At 45.2% G+C, this 18,993-nt stretch overlaps 1 protein-coding gene across 1 annotated transcript in view; it reads left to right on the top strand.

Moving 5' to 3' along the window:
• The window catches only part of AFF3 (ALF transcription elongation factor 3), a 516,502-nt gene that overhangs the window by 481,273 nt on the left and 16,236 nt on the right, over positions 1–18,993 (top strand). The window contains exons 16-18 of the mRNA XM_052648226.1: positions 2,260–2,461; positions 4,285–4,406; positions 15,447–15,510. Coding sequence (XP_052504186.1) covers positions 2,260–2,461; positions 4,285–4,406; positions 15,447–15,510 — 388 coding nt within the window. The remainder of the gene's footprint in view (positions 1–2,259; positions 2,462–4,284; positions 4,407–15,446; positions 15,511–18,993) is intronic.

The following is an 18,993-nucleotide window of genomic DNA, read 5'->3' as shown; positions in this document are numbered from 1 at the left end:
TTAAAAGACATTTGCTCCTTGGAAGAAAAGTATAACCAACCTAGACGGCATATTAAAAAGCAGAGAAATTACTTTGCCAACAAAGGTCCATATAGTGAAAGCTGTGGTTTTTTCAGTAGTCATGTATGGATGTGAGAGTTGGACCATAAAGAAAGCTAAGCACCGAAGAATTGGTGCTTTTGAACTGTGGTGTGGGAGAAGACTCTTGAGAGTCCCTTGGACTGCAAGGAAATCAAACCAGTCAATCCTAAAGGAAATCAGTCCTGAATATTCATTGGAAGGACTGATACTGAAGATGAAGCTCCAATACTTTGGCCACCTGTTGTAAAGAACTGACTCACTGGAAAAGACCCTGATGCTGGGAAAGATTGAAGGCAGGAGGACAAGGGGACAACAGAGAATGATATGGTCGGATGGCATCACTGACTCAATGGACATGAGTTTGAGCAAGCTCTGGGAGTTGGTGATGCACAGGGAAGCCTGACTTGCTGCGGTCCATGGGGTTGCAAATAGTCGGACACGACTGAGCGACTGGACTGAACTGAGTGCATGCGTGCTAAATCAATTCAGCCGGGTCCAACTCTTTGCAACCCTATGGACTGTAGCCCACCTGTCCCCTCTGTCCACGGAAATCTCCAGGCAGTAATACTGGAGTGGGTTGCCGTTTTATCCTCCAGGGGATCTTCCCAACCTAGGGATCAAACCAGCGTCTCTTATGTCTCCAGCATTGGCAAGTGGGTTCTTTATCACTATAGCACCACCTAAGTACTGTATGTAAAATTATAGAGACTTCGAAATAGGGTTTCTTTACTCATGTGTCGAGAAACCATTACATTCAGACAATTAACCTCCATCTTCAGCTTCAGTGTTTCATCCTCACTGGCTGAGCTACTTCTGATTCGCCCAAGGCAGTTTTCTAGAACACAGCTTCTCACTTCTAAGTAGTTGGATGCACAGTGCTTTTTAAACCAGAAAGCTGTCATCAGAAATTCTCTCCCTACACAAATGTGTTTGCATAGCATTAAGCATCTTGGTTTCTCATTTGTTCTAGAGGCCTACATTTGTAATTTCTGCACTGTGACCACCAACTAAGGATATTGCTTAAAAAATAAGAAGTGACCTTAATGGCTTGTTTGCAGTGATAGCCAACACATGCAATTAAGAAGTCATAAATGCAGGAAAAATGACTAACTCTTTGTCCAATGAATTTACCTTACATTGCCTGACTCTACCAGGTGGAGAATCATCCCAAGTTAGCAATGATTGAGTTCATTTTGGGCTAATGTGTCTTCCTACTCTTTTTGTTTCCACCTGAAGTCATAGAGAGAGCCCTATCCACATTACATACATTGTAAAGACCCAGATATAAGTGACTCCCTTCTGTGACGGTCCACTGGGATGTATATTCAGCCATAGACAATAGTTTTGAAGGTAAAATAAGGAACTAGAAATCAGAAAATGTCATTTCTAATGACTGTTTCAGTTCTTTGTATTCTGATCAATGCCTGGTTGCCTAACAGTTGGAAGGTAGCTTCATGCTTGATTGTTCTGTGATTGTGTTATTCTCCGTGTGATAATTAGGGAGCAGGCAATGGCAACCCACTCCAGTACTCTTGCCTGGAAAATCCCACAGCGGAGGAGCCTGGTAGGCTGCAGTCCATGGGGTCAGTAAAAGTAGGACACGACTGAGCTACTTCACTTTCACTTTTCACTTTCATGCATTGGAGAAGGAAATGGCAACCCACTCCAGTGTTCTTCCCTGGAGAATCCCAGGGACGAGGAAGCCTGGTGGGCAGCCGTCTGTGGGGTCGCACAGAGTCAGACATGACTGAAGCGGCTTGCAGCAGCAGCAGCAGCAGCAGGTGTTAGCTAAAGTCCTTTTGGAAGTAGAGATCTCATGTATCATTTAATTGAGTTTCCCATTACTTGCTGCTTGCACTTGTTAGGAAAACAGTAAGTGGTTTGCTGTGTATTTTGAGATCCTTGGATGAAAAACTTGGGAAGTGAGAGTAGTATTCTTAGTCGTTTCGCTCCAGAATTACTCTTAATTCTGGGAGAATAAGTAAAGAAGCAATGAACAAAATGTGCTTGTTGTTTGTTACGGTCCTAATGCCATAAAATTGTTTCCTGGCATAAGAATTCCCAGCAAACATCTTCCTACCAGCAGGTTTTAAATGGGAGCTTTGGGTCATATATAAAACATTTTCCTTCCCCTGTGCTGAGTGTGTGACATTCCATTACTGTGACTTCCTTTCTCAGCTTGGCAATACCAATAAATAAAAATGAAAAAATGCTCCGGTCGCCCATCTCACCCCTCTCCGACACATCTAAACACAAATTCTCCGGCGAGGACTTAACTTCCTCCAGCAAATCCAACAGCAACGGTCTGTTCACTTCCACCTCCTCCAACAAAAAGCATAAGGCGGAGAGCCAGCTGCAGAGCCATGCCGCAGACCTCACGGTAGGTTGATGCCCTCCTGTCCCAGTTGAAACAGAAATGAAACCGAGCACAGCCCTTACTCTGCCTGTAACCCAGCTCAGTCTAAACTCCAGCTCAAGGCCCCTCAAGGCAGCCCTGAGTGCTGCTCTGGGAAGACCCAGCAAGAGCTGCCCTTTGCATCTTGCACAGGCTGTGGCAGAAGAAAAAGAGGCGCTATTTTAAGCCTCTTCTGCTTAGGAACCTCTTTGGAGGACCTCATTTTCCATTCTGAAAAGAAATAGCCCCACGTCCCCCATGGGCCCACATGGACCCGGCTCCACCCCTGTGGATACTCATACTGCATGTCCCTCTTTACGGATGCTCTTTAAGAGTGGGCATCCCTGAACTGTGCATCCTCCAAGTACTTTATTTAATTTCAAACTCTCCCCATTGTGCTTCTCAAATCCAGCAGGGCTTTATGAGGCAAGGAGAAATGAGACTTGGCAATAGGACTCTGCAAACAAACAGGGGAGGCAGCATTTCATGCTTTATCCAGTGACTCAAAAAGGTGAAAAAAAGTTGTTAAGGTCCAACAAGAGCCACAGTCTTACTGAACCATCAGGAAACTAAGCCTCTTAGGCACCCTCATTTGAGAGCAGTTCTCTTTAGTTCTAGGATACAAGAATCTGAGAAGGTCATATTAGGAAAATCGGAAATAAAAAGCAAGCAATTCAAATTTTAAACCAAGCACAACTTCTCTTTGCCTCTAGAGCCTTCTATCACAAGCAACTATGATGTGCAGAGAATCTTGAACCAATTATAGACTTTATTTTGACCTTCTTTCACTGAACAGGTGTTTATCAAGGAAGCACTTATTGTGTCCCAGGCACTCTGCTAAGCAGTAGAGGTGTATTGCTAACCTATCAGATTCGGTCTCTGCCTGCAGGAAGCTTACAGTTGAGCTGAGGAGAGCCACTTAGACCAGGGTTCACACACATCCGTAATTTACTACTCTGTGTGCCAAAAAGGAAATGCCCAGAGTCCTAGAGCCTCTCATAACAAAGCCTCTTGATCTGCACATAAAATCAGCCCATATTTATTACTTCAGAGGAATCCATTTGAATCTCCTAACCAAAGACAGGGTGTTTTATGGTCCAAATGATCAGCACACACAGTAGCTGCTCTTTATATATCTGTATCTCCAGGGGGAGAAAAAAAAAAGGATGTTTAAATTTTTCCCCAGATAGAGAGTGTTCCTTTTTAAAACACATCTTAAATAATTTCTTGCGATACCCCTCGGCTCTTCCTGTTTGTCACAGACAGCTGATGAGAACCAGTCAGTCTATGACCTGAACCTCTCGTGAAGGATGAACACAGCTCAGTGGTTCTGAGAGCTCCGGTCCTAGACCAGCACTCTGAAACTTGTGCAGAATGCATGTTCTCAGGCCCTCCCCCAGACCTACTGGGACGGAGATGCTGGTGGTGGCACTCAGCTGTCTGTGTGTTAATGGTGACTCTGATGCAGTCAGTTTGGGGAACCGTGGGCCTAGCAACCGGGAAGAGTAGGAGCCTGAGTCCTAAGCCCCCAGCCTGCACCCGCAGTAGCCGTCCACGCTTCGGCAGGTTCAGGATCTGGATGCGTGAGAGCAAGACTAAGGCCTCCCTGGTAATGTTGCCATGCGGATGGCATCTGACCACACACGTGAAAGCTTCCAGCTTGAGACCTGAAATGCACGCGTTTCTCTTTCTTAATCAAAACAAAAAGCGCTATCACGTCTAACCTAGAACCCCAGCAATTCTAACGGGTTACTCCTTCAGCCAGAGGGCCAGTTTCTCAAAGGCGGCTGTGTTTGTTTGTTGTCCAGAAAGCGGCTCACACCAATTCTGAAAACATCCTCCACAAGTCACGGCCGCAGACCGAGCCCTGGTCTCCAGGCTCCAATGGCCACCGGGACTGCAAGAGGCAGAAACTCATCTTCGATGATATGTAAGTGTGGGGTCTTGTCGATATGGGGAAGGCCAGGTAAGTGGGACCGGGGAGATGGTTTATATGTGTCTACAGATTAGACACATATAAACCCTAGTGTGGCCATTTCTGTCATGTGACCCAGTCAGTTAAATGTCACCCTCTCAAAGGAAATTGCCGAGTGCACCCCCGAGCCCTTGGCGGGGAGTGGTTTGAATGAATGGGACAGCCAGTGCTATCACAGTTGTATCCAGGATGCCAGAAATCTAAGGCAAATGGCATCAAGGAGTCTTATATTTCTGAGCACCTGCATTTGGGGCTGTATGTTACCAGAAAGAGGCATTTCTGTCTTTGTAAACTGTAACAGGCAAAGAAAAATAGTGATTCACTCCTGAAAGCTTTCTGTTCTCTAAAGTGCTATAGTCTTTATAAAAGTGTAAATAATTCTTATACAGGAAAAATATCCTGTCATCCATCCCCCCCATCATAGTGCCAAAACCCAAGTATTTCATTCCCAGCATCAACTTAGGAGGAGAAACAAAAGAAGAACATGAATAAATATAGCATCCTGGAATGCTCGGGAGATGCTGAAAATGACACATGAGAAAATTATTTAGGCTCTTAGGGAAAAAATATGTGTCAAGGACAAGCCTCGAGGGCAGGAGATATGGTTTCAAGAGTTTGGCTTGAATCCCATTTTCAACTTCTGCTGTTCAGCAAGCACACAATTGTGTATCTGTGGGAGGCACGCCCTTAAATCCCCAGCGGGGACCAACAGACAACAGTGAGAGACCCCCCTGCCCTCTGACTGCTGACCGTCCAGCTGAGGGGACAGACTGTAAACCACGTGCCCCACCCACAGTCAGAAGCCAGAATGGTGCTAAATGTCTCTGAGTCCCTGCTTCCTAATCAGAAAAAGTGAGTCATGACACTGGTCTCCTGGCGAGTCCCCTGAGACCCAGTGAGATGGCCTCTTCTCAGAGCGACCACCTGGAGAGGCGGAAGCTGTCTCTTCCACCCTCATCTTCCTCCCAGCCTTCTCTCCCATCCTGTCTTTACCAAGAGTGTAGACAAGGTCTTTCTTCATGTCCAAGAAACAGGAATACTAAGTTGTCTTCCTCAGGCCCTGCGTGGACCTCATTAAGCTAACAAGGAGCTAGACTTCGAGGACTGAGAGCCAAATCCAGAGTCTTTGCTCCTTCGTTGGACACACTCCCAGATGACTGAGTTTAGTAAAGTGTAAGGGTGGCCCAGGAGGACGTGTGTTTTTCTCCTCTTCCTGTGATCGCACCTGCACTCAACCCCATACACATTCTCCCCTGACCCTCACCAGCTCCCCTTTCCCTCATCTCACTGCCCTGGGCAGCCAGAGAAGTGGTAATTAATCCCCAGGGTGAAGGGCGTGTAATCCAATCCGACAGTCAACTCCATATATAATTAGTGTTTGGGGGTGTAAATTGTTCAAAGGGAGCTTTAACCGTTAATAAAAACAGGCAGTTGGAATTGTGTTTAATGACAGTATGGAAATTTACATTTGGAAGATGTAGGAATCTTTTGATTTTCATCTTAATTAAGGATGCTCTCCCTAATATTAAGAAACAAATTGAAGATAAAGTAGTTACTATACAGATGGGTCAGCCTCTGTATCCTTTAGCTTGAAACTCAGTTCCTAAAGGAATGAAAAACAATTATACTTGTCTTATAGGTCGAGTCTTTATAAGAATGGAAATGTGGCTCTGTACATCATTCAAACCAAGCTTGCTGAGGTTTTGGGTCCCAAACCTCCCCTATTCATCTCAAGAAGCTTGCTGAGGAGGAGGGATAGACTAGGAATTTGGGGTTAGGAGAGGCAAACTAGTGTATATAGGATGGATAAACAGCAAGATCTTTCTGTATAGCATATTTTCTATCCTGGGATAAACCATAGTGGAAAGGAGTACAAAGAAGAATATACGTATGTGCATAACTGAGTCACTTTGCTGGGCAGCAGAAATTAACATTGTAAATCAGCTATGTTCAATGAAAAATAAATTAAAGAATAGTGCAGATATGATGAAAGATCTGATGATAGGGAACAAAAAAAGAAGAAGAGAAAGACTAAGACTTTGTCATAGTCTAACAAAGTGAGCATACACACACATTCAACAGTAAGGTACCCAGAGCATCAAACATATCAAGGGCGTGGTGTTTAAACACACACGTATGGGAAATTAACATGTAAGGCATTTTCCAAAGCATAGACCAGAAAACTAAGTCTAAAACAGCAACAGCTAAATGGTCCTACGTGGACCTGCAGCTCCTTGGACTGTTTACAAGAGGAAATGTCTCTCAATCTGCTGAGATGGTGGCTAATGTAATTTTGTCCCTATCTGTATCAAACCAAGAGGCTGTTATCATGTATTCTTCCCATTAGCAAACTGTGATTTTTCTAGCTGACAGGTACAATAAAACTGTTTCTCCTTTTATGGATATAGATAGAATTTTTAAAAAGCCCTCTTACATATCCATCATGCGGAGAGAGAGACATCTTCCAATTGCCATGTGTCCCAATTGATTTGAAATCCGTGACAGTAAAAGAAACACGCGGCTCAAACAGCCACTCAACCACTGAACTGAGAAAATCGCGGGGAAATTCTTCAGGCTTGAAAAGCAACAGCAGGCACTGTCTGTTCCTCGGAACAATAAAAATATGGGTCTTAAGAGATCACTGGGCTAGGAAGTCCCCTAAAAGTGTGTGAAGTGTTCAGCCGGTGTGTGCTGAGGTGCGGGAGCGGGAGTGGGGGTGTCTGCTTCATTCCTTCAGTTATTAATTCAGGGAAGATGGCGGTACATGGGCGGCCTCTCTAGGAAACTCCTCTGCGATTTTCAGCCTCCTGCTTTCTCTCCGCTCTGCACCGGCTTCAAGGACCATGACCTGGCTCCTGTCACTTTCCTTGACTTCTCCTCACTGGAGGTGTCAACAGGCAGTGACATGAACAAAGAGAGACCACCAGAAGGAAAGAAAGAACTAGAGAATTGGCACCAAAATGATTTAGAGCTGATAGAAATCCAGTTATTGCATTCCCAAAAGTAACAGTTGCCATCGTGTCATTTCACCTTCAGAGCTACATCCTGTAGCTTTAAAAAAAAAAAAAATAGTAAACTCATCCTTTTGTATTATAAATACTCGTTAATGGTTGAATACACGTGCATTTCAGACAACAGCCAGAATTCAGCAGGCACTCCAGTAACAACTGTTGAGTCACCCTAAGTGGAATCACATTCTGGGGGAGCGGGGGGTGAAAATGTTAGTTGCTCAGTCATGTTCGTCTCTTTGCAACCCCATGGACTGTAGCCTGCCAGGCTTCTCTGTCCATGGAATTCTCCAGGCAAAAATACTGGAGTGGGTCGCCATGCCCTCCTCCAGGGGATCTTCCCAACCCAGGGATCGAACCCAGGTCTTCTGCACTGCAGGCAGATTCTTCACCATCTGAGCCACCAGGGAAGCCTGTCTGGTGGGGGCAAGGGGTAGTGCCTGCATCTTTTTTTTCTTTTTCTTTTTCCTGTGAATGTAAGGAATTACTACAGGCAAGTCAATTTAAATTCATAGGCTTCCAGCCCCTTTTCCTAGGTTACTTACCAATTCAGCAGGTACCAGGTGGTGCCTTCAGAATGGAGATAGAACTGACCAGAATAACTTATTTTTAAAATGTGATCCAGATCAGCCTATCCTGCAGGCTCAGATGGGAGGCAGTAATGACTGCACCTCCTCCTCCCCTGACGTTTAGCCGTTTAGCCGTGTGCCACTTTCACTCCTCAGCAGGGTTGGTTTTTTTTTTAAGCTTCTTATTTTGTATTAGGGAATAGCTGATTCACAATGTTGTAATAGCTTCAGGTGAACAGCAAAGGGAGGCAGCCATCCATAGACCTGAGTCCATTCCCCCGCAAACTCCCCTCCCATCCAGGCTGCCACATAACCCTGAGCAGAATCCCCTGTGCTATAATCCTTGCTGGTTATCCGTTTTAAATATGATAGGGCTTCTCCAGTGCTCAGTGGGTAAAGGACATACCTGCAGTGCAGAAGACACATGAGATGAGGGTGTGGTCCCTGGGCTGGGAAGATTCCCTGGAGAGGGAGATGTCAGTATCTGTACTGAACTGTAGCCCACCAGGCTCCTCTGTCCATGCGATTTTCCAGGCAAGGATACTGGAGTGGGTTGCCAGGCCCTCCTCCAGGGCATCTTCCCAACCCAGGGATCAAACCCAGGTCTCTTTTGTCTCCTGCACTGGCAGGCGGGTTCTTTACCACTAGTGCCACCTGGGAAGCCCAAAAGAGTCAGACAGGACTGAGCAACTAGGCACCCACACGACGTTTTAAATATAGCAGTGTATACATACGGATCCCAAGCTCCCTAATCATCCCTCCCCACAGCCTTCCCTTTGGCAACCGTAAGTCCATTCTGTAAGTCCATGAGTCTCTGTTTTATAAGTAAGTGCGTTTGTATCACTTCTTTTTAGATTCCACATGTAAGGGATGGCATCCGATATTTCTCCTTCTCTGTCTGACTATCTTCACTCCGTATGACAATGTCTAGGGCCATCCATGTTTGCTGCAAATGGCATTATTTCATGCATTTTAATGGGCAGCTCTGGTTTTAAGGTGACACTGGTGTGATTACCAAACTTTTGTTTCAAAAATCTGTTAGGAATTTATGTCCACGAGTGACAGCACTTCATCCAACCCAAAGCCTAGAAACCGATCTTATTAGTGCAAAGCCATGAGCTAGAAATCGCTTGGTGTCATCACTAGTGACGGGAGAGTTATTGGCAGTGGAAAATCTAGGGAACAGCTGTGTCATGAAGGCCTCGGTGCAGACGTCTGAGCACAGCTGATGGCGAAGCGCTTGGCCTCCGTTCCCCCATGCCATATTGCTGTGCCAGGGAGCCAGAGAACCCCAGGTGCCAACCTGCCTGCCGCTTCCAGAAGGATGTGCCGACTGTTGCCCACATTTCACAAGGAAGAGTCAGTCACGATCGTCACATTCAGCCAAACCTCCGAACGCCCCATCTGTCCCCATGGCATCGATTACAGGAGCCCAGCTACTGAAACCTCCAGACGCCAAGAAAAGACTCCCTCGCCACACGATGCTGAAGCTGCAGCCTGTGCCGTGTGGCTGGCAGGTCAGGAAGACAAAGTTGGCACTTATGATGTCATGATACTTAGCATTCTTATAGCTGAAAGGATTTTAATTTTATAGACATTGGAAGACTCCCGTAAGTGAAAGGTCAGGTGATTTATTCAAAGGACCCCAACTGAAATCCTTATGTAGGTGATATTAGATCAAGGCAAGGCACTCCTGTGGTGGGCTGGCTGTGACCATTCCCCTCCCGAGCGGCCCCCCCGCTTCCCATCGCTTCAAAGCTGGACCCCACCCTTTCTGATAATACCATTCCTGTGCCTTTCTTTCTTCATATGGAATTTTTTCCCTTATGAAGTCCCTCTCAGCCAAGGTTTTTTTGTTTGTTTGTTTTTAGTCAAAACAGAGAGAGAGAGGGAACAAAAGGATTTGGCCAAAGGTTGGGAGGGCAAGAATGGTGGACAAGGCCTTCCAGATCATTCTGATTGAAATCTGAGGCCTCTGATCCTTTGAAGGGCTTTGTAAAATGATTTTATCTTACCTGTAACACCTGTAGAAGAACAGCAATCAAATTGATGAGTTTCCACTTAAACAGGAAGCTGCTTATGATAGGTGACAACAGCTGGCCACGTTTAGCCTGCGTGTCCCGGAAAGCACGTGTTATTTTCTAAGTGTGGCCGAGAGAGGAGCCTCCTGGGAGAGCCTGCGACCTGTAGGAGACACAACGAGTCATCGCTCATGTTTCTGAGAAGCCAGGGATTTAGGGGTCCCAGCCAACATCAAGAACATACAAATAAAAGCTGCATTTGAATCCTTGTGCTTAAAAGCTAATATGCTTAGTTGCTCGGTCATGTCCGACTCTTTGCCACCCCATGGACTATAGCCCACCAAGTTCTTCTGTCCATGAAATTCTCCAGGCAAGAATACTGGAGTGGGTTGCCATTCCCTTCTCCAGAGGATCTTCCTGACCCAGGGATCGAACCCATGTCTCCTGCATTGCAGGCAGATTCTTTACTGTCTGAATCACTAAGGAAGCTGTAAGCAGCCTTCTCACTTCTTTCTGGAAGCGCTCATAAAGCCAGCGGCAGCACCGGGGCCCCTGGCTATGAAGTGCCCTCAGCCACAGCATTCATGGAAAACAGTTCCTCCACTTCTTACACGTTCTTCTTAGGGAAGAAAAAACCTCACAGCTTGGGCCATGGTAACACCTGCAGGACTTATCAGATGACAGGCTGACAGGCTCTCAGATGATGAATTCATTTGGTGTGCAGTTGCCTCGTTGTCTGATTTGGATTCCAACTCCCTAAGAAAATTATCTCGACTTGTGCGGTGCCAGGGAACCTGTTTGTTCAGACACGTCAAGCTCTCCGTCTCTGCCAGTTTTCACAAAACAGGCTGGCTCTGCCGGGTTGGAGGGGGGTGGGTACGGGCATTTCACAGAGGTAGGAGTCCCAGAAAGCTGCCTGCCAGCCTGTCCATGGGAGAGCATTCGGTTCCATGTCAGTCACGCAGGAGAACAGAGCGTCAGGGCGCTGTGATACTCCCAGGCCAGCAGAAACGAGAGGGTGGCTCAGACCTACTGCTGCTTAGAACTAAGGCCACGTGTGTGCTGGTGGGGCCGCTGGGAGGAGAGGAGGACGTTGCTGTCTGGATCCTGTGGTCACATTACTTTTGGTGCCAAGAGCTCTTATAACAGAGATACGTGTGGCTCAGCCTAGGTTTTCAGATGCTCCAAGCCAGGGTTCTGAAGAGCCCCGGAGATGTGGTCAGTCACATGCGTGATGTTTAACTGTACTTTTCTTAGGCTTTCTCACAGATTAACATCACATACCATTACCCTGAGAAACAATGTGAAGAATGTTATTATCACAATAAAAAGCCAAACTCTAGGTTTTCCACATTAAAAAAAAAAAAAGGAAGAAGACTCGAGGAAAACTCGGTTTGAACGCTGAGATAACTGGGTTTCGTTTTAGGGCCTCTGCAGTCTTATACTCTGTAGCTGCCACAATGGTGACAACCGTTTTATCTTCCTGCTGACTTGAAGGTCACCACCAGAGTGACGCCTTCCTGACAGCACGTGTCTATGGCGTTGCCGGGCAATCTGGGTGACGTCCCATCATCCAGTTGCCTTTATAATGATCTGACCTGGAACCAACACTCTAGAAATCACCTGAGAGGGAGAAAAAGGGCCAATCGGCAGGCAGTCTTCAGTGAGTCAGTGCAGTAAGATGCAAAGATGAGAATTCTCATGTGCTCCTAGATAGGCCCTGATAGTACATTTCTTCAGCATCTCAGGTCAATGTTGTCACTCCTGTGATACAGTCAGAAAATAGATGTGTTACTTATCCACATACACTATTGTGAGAGTCTGTGACTCAGACTCCATCTCAGGTTTAAAGAATACATTTACACACTACAGATAAAAACAGCACTGATGGCGGCATCCATATGGGGAATTCGAGGCCACTGCTGCCCTGGGGATAACTTAAAAGGCTAGTAAAAACGAAGATGCCTTGGCTTATTACCAGAATTCTTTCATGAAAACAAAATGCGTTTGAAAAAATGATGATCTGTCAGTGACAAGGTCTACAAAAAAGAGGGCAAGAGAAAAATGACCAAACTCCGCTATTTGAATGTGGGACAGATAATGATGCAGAGAATATCAGGTTGCCATGGAGATGTTCTCTGGCTCGTTGGCTTCGAGGCTGCACCCCATCAGAAGCCAACACACTCTCTCTCTTCTAAACTCGAAACGTGAATGCACGGGGGACTCATTTCTCTTCTACCATGTACCTACAACAACAAGGTGGGAAAGATCAAAGAGGTCTACGGCAGAGCCCACGCTGAAAATATACCAGCTGCCAATTTGCACACATGCAATGACTGCAGCCCGGGACAGCTCAGAAGGTAATTAAATGCCTGGAAGCGAAGTCCGAACAAGAAGCGGTATCTGAAATCAGGAAAGACATAGCTGAGCATGAACCAAAATTACCAAGAAGGCTTTTTGCTGTTCAGTCACTAAGTCATGTCCAACTCCTTGTGCCCCCATGGACGGCAGCACGCCAGGCCTCCCTGTCCTTCACCGTCTCCCAGAGTGTGCTCACACTCGTGTCCGTTGAGTCAGTCATGCCGTCCAACCATCTCATCCTGTTGCTGCCTTCTCCTCCTGCCTTCAATCTTTCCCAGCAAAAAGGCCTTAGGGCCTGAGAATTTGAGAGACGAGCAACATCTGGCTCACTGTAAGCATCTCGTGAAGGAGCAGAGAGGAGGGTGTTCTAGGGAGGAGGGGAGGGATGAGCAGGGCTTCTAAAACAGTGCTGAAATGTTGACCAGCCAGTGAGGACACCACTCACTGTGGTTGAGGGACTTGGTGAGTAAGTAATGCAGTGAAGAGGGTTAGGCAAGCTTGCTAAGGACCAGGACTGAGATTCAGTTTCAGAGGCTCTGGAGTTTGATTTTAGATCTATGAGTAGGGTGGTGATATATAACGAAAGCCATGTTTTACAAACATTGCTCAAGAGTTAAAGCTCAGGAGAGATGGGACAGGAGTGAAACTCGAGGCCAGGAGAGGTGATGAAAGCCTGGACCTGGGTGGATGTGGTCCTTAAGGAAAGAAGGGGATATTGACAAGGAAGCGTTCATAGCATGTGATAGCAGCAGGGAGGAAATGGATGGAGGTACGGCAGCTCCTTTCCTGAACAGGTAGGCTGCAGGACCCCATCTGAACTCAGGAGTCAGACCTGGCTTCTAGCTAGCGGTAGATCTGGTCTTCTGTTCTGGGGCATTCAGCAAAAAGACAAACAATATTGCAGAGGATTTTAAGATGTGAGCCTACTCTGTATGGCGCTATTATGGTGGCTGTGTGGCATCCTACAGTTTTCAAAACCCATAGAATGTGCCCCACCAAGAGTGCATCCAAATGTAAACTGCAGACTTCAGGTGATAATGACATGTTAGTTTAGGGTTTTTTAATCTGGCTGTGCCGGCATGTGGGATCTTTTCGTGCAGCATGAAAACTCTTGGTTATGGCATGTGGGAATCTAGTTCACCAACCAGGGACCAAACCGGGGCCCCCTGCAGTGAGAGCTTTGAGTCTTAGCCACTGGACCATCAAGGAGGTCACTCAGTTTAGGTTTATCAGTTGTAACAAATGGGCTGCTCAATTGAGGGGGTTTAGTAGTAAGGGAGGCTGTGCACGTGTACCAAGTGGTTTATGGGGACTCTGTATTTTCCACTTCATTTTGCTCTGAGCCTAAAACTGCTCAGAAAACTTGACAGTCTATTAAAAAAACAAGAACAAAAATAATGTAAATTGCCAGAGTTGGCATCAAAGACCCAACAGATAGCCAGTATGTGTTCAAAGGTCAATCTGTGGACAAAGAAGAATAAACCACCATGAAAAGCAACCAAAACGTCATTCAAATGGAATAAACACAGAGGAAATAAATTGGAGAAAGAAGAGGTGGTCGAAGCTGGGCCCTCCTTTGAAGGAACCCACAGCCTTCACCCACCAGTGCAGATCCGTCAGGATGAAAGGAAGGGCTCAGGCCTGTGTGGCAGGGAAAACATGAAGGGATCATGACCCAGAGACGGGAGTTTCATCATACACATAAGGGGGGCCCTGCAGCCACGTTCCTATTTCCTTGTTGGGAAAGTTAAATATTCCCAGCGTGTTACCACAAGGGCTGATGATATTTTATGGGCAAGAAGAGACAGAAAACCAAGGTCTTTCTCTTGCTTCTGTGATTTGTGACCCAAGATTAAGTATTTGCTTTGATCCTGGTTTGTCCCTTTGTTTGATTGATTAAACCATTCAAATGAGGATCACCGCTTTGGATGGTAATGTCATTGACACGATCTGTGTGATTTTTTTAAGCATTTTGACCCCTTAGAATAAAAGGATGCTCTGGCTACCTAATATTGTAGTATGGAAAAAGACGCATTAGAATCTGAAAGAAGGCAGTTCAAAATAAGTATGTTAAATAGACTACACAGTGTATGATTAATGTCACTACTAACATCTTATCTCTCATTCAGGGCGTGGTGCCCTATGTTGAGTATTCATGAATAGGTCAAGTTTATTGATTACATAAAGACCCATAATACACAAAAAGTTTATACTGATGGTATTTAAACTGTAGATTTTTAAAAATCCACCTGACGAAGTACTTTAAGGTGCTGTCTGATGAGTGGTTTAGTGTAACTTGGGGTCATTTCACAGTCTCAGATTCCTCTCTGGATGAATTACCTTCATCTTGCTGCAGAGTCGGGTTATTGCTTTAATAATGCCCATGCCTGGGGTTAAATGTTTACCAGCCAGCTAATCAGAACTCAAGAGAATACAAGCCGTGTTTGCATTGTGACAAGGTAGACATCATTTTGCAATTAGTTTCATTACAACTGGAATGTAACCATTCCAGTATCACCTCTTTTCATTTCTCACTGCAAAGCTTTAAAATAATTATAGCGACACATACAACTTTAGGTACCAGTTATGCAAACAAACAACACCGATTTTTATAAGGCTAGACAAATACACACACCTGTGCACATCTATACAATTATTATATCTTTGCCATCTTTATATCAAAAGTGGATTGTTTTATGTAAATGTCATGTGAAATAAGATTTTGCATTTTCTTAACCATGAGATAAAAAAATCTGACTTACAAATTAGGCACTGGGGATCCATGTTAAAAAATCACTGTAAATGTATATATTTATGTACATATATTAAGCATGTTTTGAATTGCTAACTTAAGAACAATATAATGGTGGTCTTTTACATATAGGCAGTAGTTTGGAAATGCAAAAAAATATATACTTGATTCCATCTTAAGCAGAGTCTTGAAATTGTGGTTCAAGTTTGAGCAAAGGAAAGAATATTTGCTGAAGATGTTACACTTGCACAGTAATGATGCTTCGTGTCACTCTCTCCTTGTAGGCCACGCAGTGCAGATTATTTTATGCAAGAAGCTAAGCGAATGAAGCATAAAGCAGATGCGATGGTAAGACCTTTTCTCTCCAGATCTGTTCCTCCAAATTACGTTTGTACCGCAGCTTCATCGCTGGGGCAGCATAGCCAGGGTAATTATAAAATCTATTACAAGGATGGCTGGGTCTGTTAAATGCAGAAGTGTTTATAATCCAGTGCTCATGGCCCAATAAATTATGACCTCAACTAATAATGTCTGACTTGGAGGAAGCCCTGGATAAACAAATATTTCAATTTAGTCCTAAAGTTTGAATGGGAACCAGAGGCAATGGAATCAGTGGGTGGTAGTTTTTTGTTTTGTTTTGTTTTCCTTAAAAAAAAAAAAGGTTTGCATTTTTCTCCCTTGTTAGCCTGGCCAATCCTTGGCTTGGTCCCAGGATCAAATCCCTTTTCAAAAAGACTTTTGTTCTTCATGTGTACCTGCCAAAGTAAATACTTCCTCTGAAACTGGACAACCAAGAAACTATTACACACACATAAGACCGTAAAGTTACTATGATTTGATGTTTTCAAAGAGTAAGTTTTCTTATTTGGGAAAGCTTAATGCCTTCAGGCAAGAGATAGAAAACTTCTGATTTTTTTCTGTAAGAGACATATGGTTGTCCCATCTGAAAATCTCATCCTAAAGGACCCCTTCTTCCCTGGTCATTTCAGTTCTGCTCTCCTCCAGCATTCATAACTAAAATCAGGGCACTAGAGATGAGTAAGGTATCTCAAATGACCTTCAGTTCAGTTCAGTCGCTCAGTCGCATCCAACTCTGTGACCCGATGGACTGCAACACGCCAGGCCTCCCTGTCCATCACCACCTCCTAGAGTTTACCCAAACTCATGTCCATTGACTTGGTGATGCCATCCAGCCATCTCATCCTCTGTCGTCCCCTTCTCCTCCTGCCCTCAATCTTGCCCAGCATCAGGGTCTCTTCCAATGAGTCAGTTCTTCACATGAAGTGGCCAAAGTATTGGAGTTTCAGCTTCAACATCAGTCCTTCCAGTGAACGCTCAGGACTGATCTCCTTTAGGATGGACTGGTTGGATCTCCTTGCAGTCCAAGGGACTCTCAAATGACCTTCAGAGTATTATTCTTCCAGGGTTGCAGATGCATAAACTGTAACCTCACCCTCCCCAATGCTACTGAGGTTGCCCGCCAAGCATTTATTAGCATGAAGCTCACTGCCTGGGTCCACTGGTATACAGGGGAAATAATCACAGCGTATCAGAAAATACAGAAGGGAAGTAGGAGGTAGAGTTCTTATCCTCACAATCCCACAGTCTGATGGAGCACGGGTCCCCAACCCCTGTGCCACAGACCACTACGGGTCTTTGATTCGTTAGGAACCAGACTACATAGCAGGAGGTGAGTGGTGGGCAAGCAAAGCTTCATCTGTATTTCAGCTGCTCCCCATCGCTCACTTTACTGCCTGAGCTCTGCCTCCTGCAGGTCAGCAGCAACATTCTATTCTCTGAGGAGTGTGAACCCTACTGTGAACTGCAAGTTCAGGGGATCTAGGTTGTGCACTCCTTATGAAAATCATCCCCAAACCATGCCCCGACTCCAGTCTGGAAAGATTGCCTTCCACAAAACTGGTCCCTGCTGCCAAAAAGTTTGGGGACCTCTGTGATGGGGAGGCCTGGTTGCCAGTAGAAGCCAGTGCACGGTCACACTGAATTTTAAAGCAGGAGGCTTCCTGCCTGAATCATCCAAGGTTTACCAGGATTCTTCATTCCGTGTCACCTTGCCCAGCCTGGCCTTTCCCAGTGACACTGTGCTACAACCACACTGGCCCCCTGCCGCCTCTAAGCACACCTGCCTTGTGCCAGCCAGTGGGCTTTGCACCTGCAGAGGGCACACTGACAGTATCTCATAGACACACACTCTCACTGTCGTGCATACTCACACCTTCAATGTCCTCCCCAGATTCCACCAGACCATACTTTCCCTTCCTGGGTCACCTTCTGAGTCCCTTCAGGTCTCCTCCTGGAGGCCACTCGGCCTCCCTGTAGCCCTGTCACTTGCTCCTTCCTGCCCTCCCTTTGGCATTGGACTCCTTTGCATTCCACTAGTTAATCATGGACTCCTTTCCACTTTGAGCTATCTCATGAGTGCACATTTTTTTTCTCTCTAAATACATGTTCCTAGAAGGAGCTTTTGTGTGTCAAGTGCAAATCACACAGAATCGGGTACTTCAGGAAATACTTGTTGAAAGAAATGACTTCCTTAATCTAAAAGCACTGCCAAGAAATACTCCTCTTAGGGTTAAAGCTGTTTAAATTTTTGATTTGCTAACACAGGAGAGTTTCACCTTACATTTCCATTTCCTAAGGTGTCATGAATAATGAGAGGGTTTTTTTTTTTAGAGGCAAGACTTAGATCAGTAGTTAAGACTCTCTGTAATTCTGTTTTGTTTCATGAATGAATGTTTGAAAACCTGGGAGATTATCCAATCCCAATTTAGAATGTGCTATCCATCAAGAGTGAGAAGGTACAGAACCACGAATCTGACGTGTACATTTAGATTTATGAGAACTTAAGAATGTAAAGCTGATATAGGGAAATAGTAACGTAAGTTTAGAGGGTCTACAGTCCCCCACAAAGGCTTCCCCTGTGGCTCAAATGGTAAAGAACACAGGAGACACAGGTTCAGCTCCTGGGTCAGGAAGATCCCCTGGAGAAGGAATTGGCTACCCACTCCAGTATCCTTGCCTGGAGAATCCCATGGACGGAGGAGCCTGGAGGACTGTAGTCCATGGGGTCACAAAAGAGTTGGACAGGACTTAGCAACTAAACAACAGCAACAAATGCTCCCAAATCAGTTCTGCTGATGCTCAGCATTGTATCCAATGAGCATTGATGCCATTCCTTGGGCTGTGCCTCCCCTCCCTGTCTTTCCTCTCCCTTGGGGCGAGGTCCTATTCATGAAACAACTGAAAAATACATGACTACGCAGAGGTGTGGAGATGTATTGGTTTGGCCACAAAATTTGCTTTGGTTGTTTTTTTTTGTTGTTGTTGTTCGATGTTACAGAAAAACCCAAGTGCACTTTTTGACCATCCTAATAGGTGTCACAAACAGTGTAAAAGATAATAACCAAGGCCTTAAATTGTCCAAGTGGGAGTATACCATAAAAATGTGAAAACTCTCACATAGAGTCGGAATACACACATATATCAATATTTAGCACAATAGCAAGGACCCAGGAATGAAGCTGATTTGACCATTAGGAGTTAAGAAAGAGAACAAGAGAAATTAGAGCAGCTATGAAGTTCTGTGCAATTCTGATTGTGATATGGATTTGGCGTAACTCTGTTTAACCATTCACGCACTTGTCCTAAACCAGCAGGAATCTGTGAAAATAACTAGAGAAGGAATTACCTTATTTCTATTTTTTTCTGGGTTCCATTCGCAAGCATTTGGAACTTTAAAGTCGAGTTTCTCAAATAAAGTCTATAGATTTTGTGACAGCGCTGTTTGAAAAACTCTTCTTGAGGAAGGCACTG

Source organism: Budorcas taxicolor, chromosome 11 (genome assembly GCF_023091745.1).
Source record: "Budorcas taxicolor isolate Tak-1 chromosome 11, Takin1.1, whole genome shotgun sequence".
NCBI lineage: Eukaryota > Metazoa > Chordata > Mammalia > Artiodactyla > Bovidae > Budorcas > Budorcas taxicolor.
Note: the sequence above shows the minus strand (reverse complement) of the source record. Positions and strands in the feature narration are given on the sequence as shown.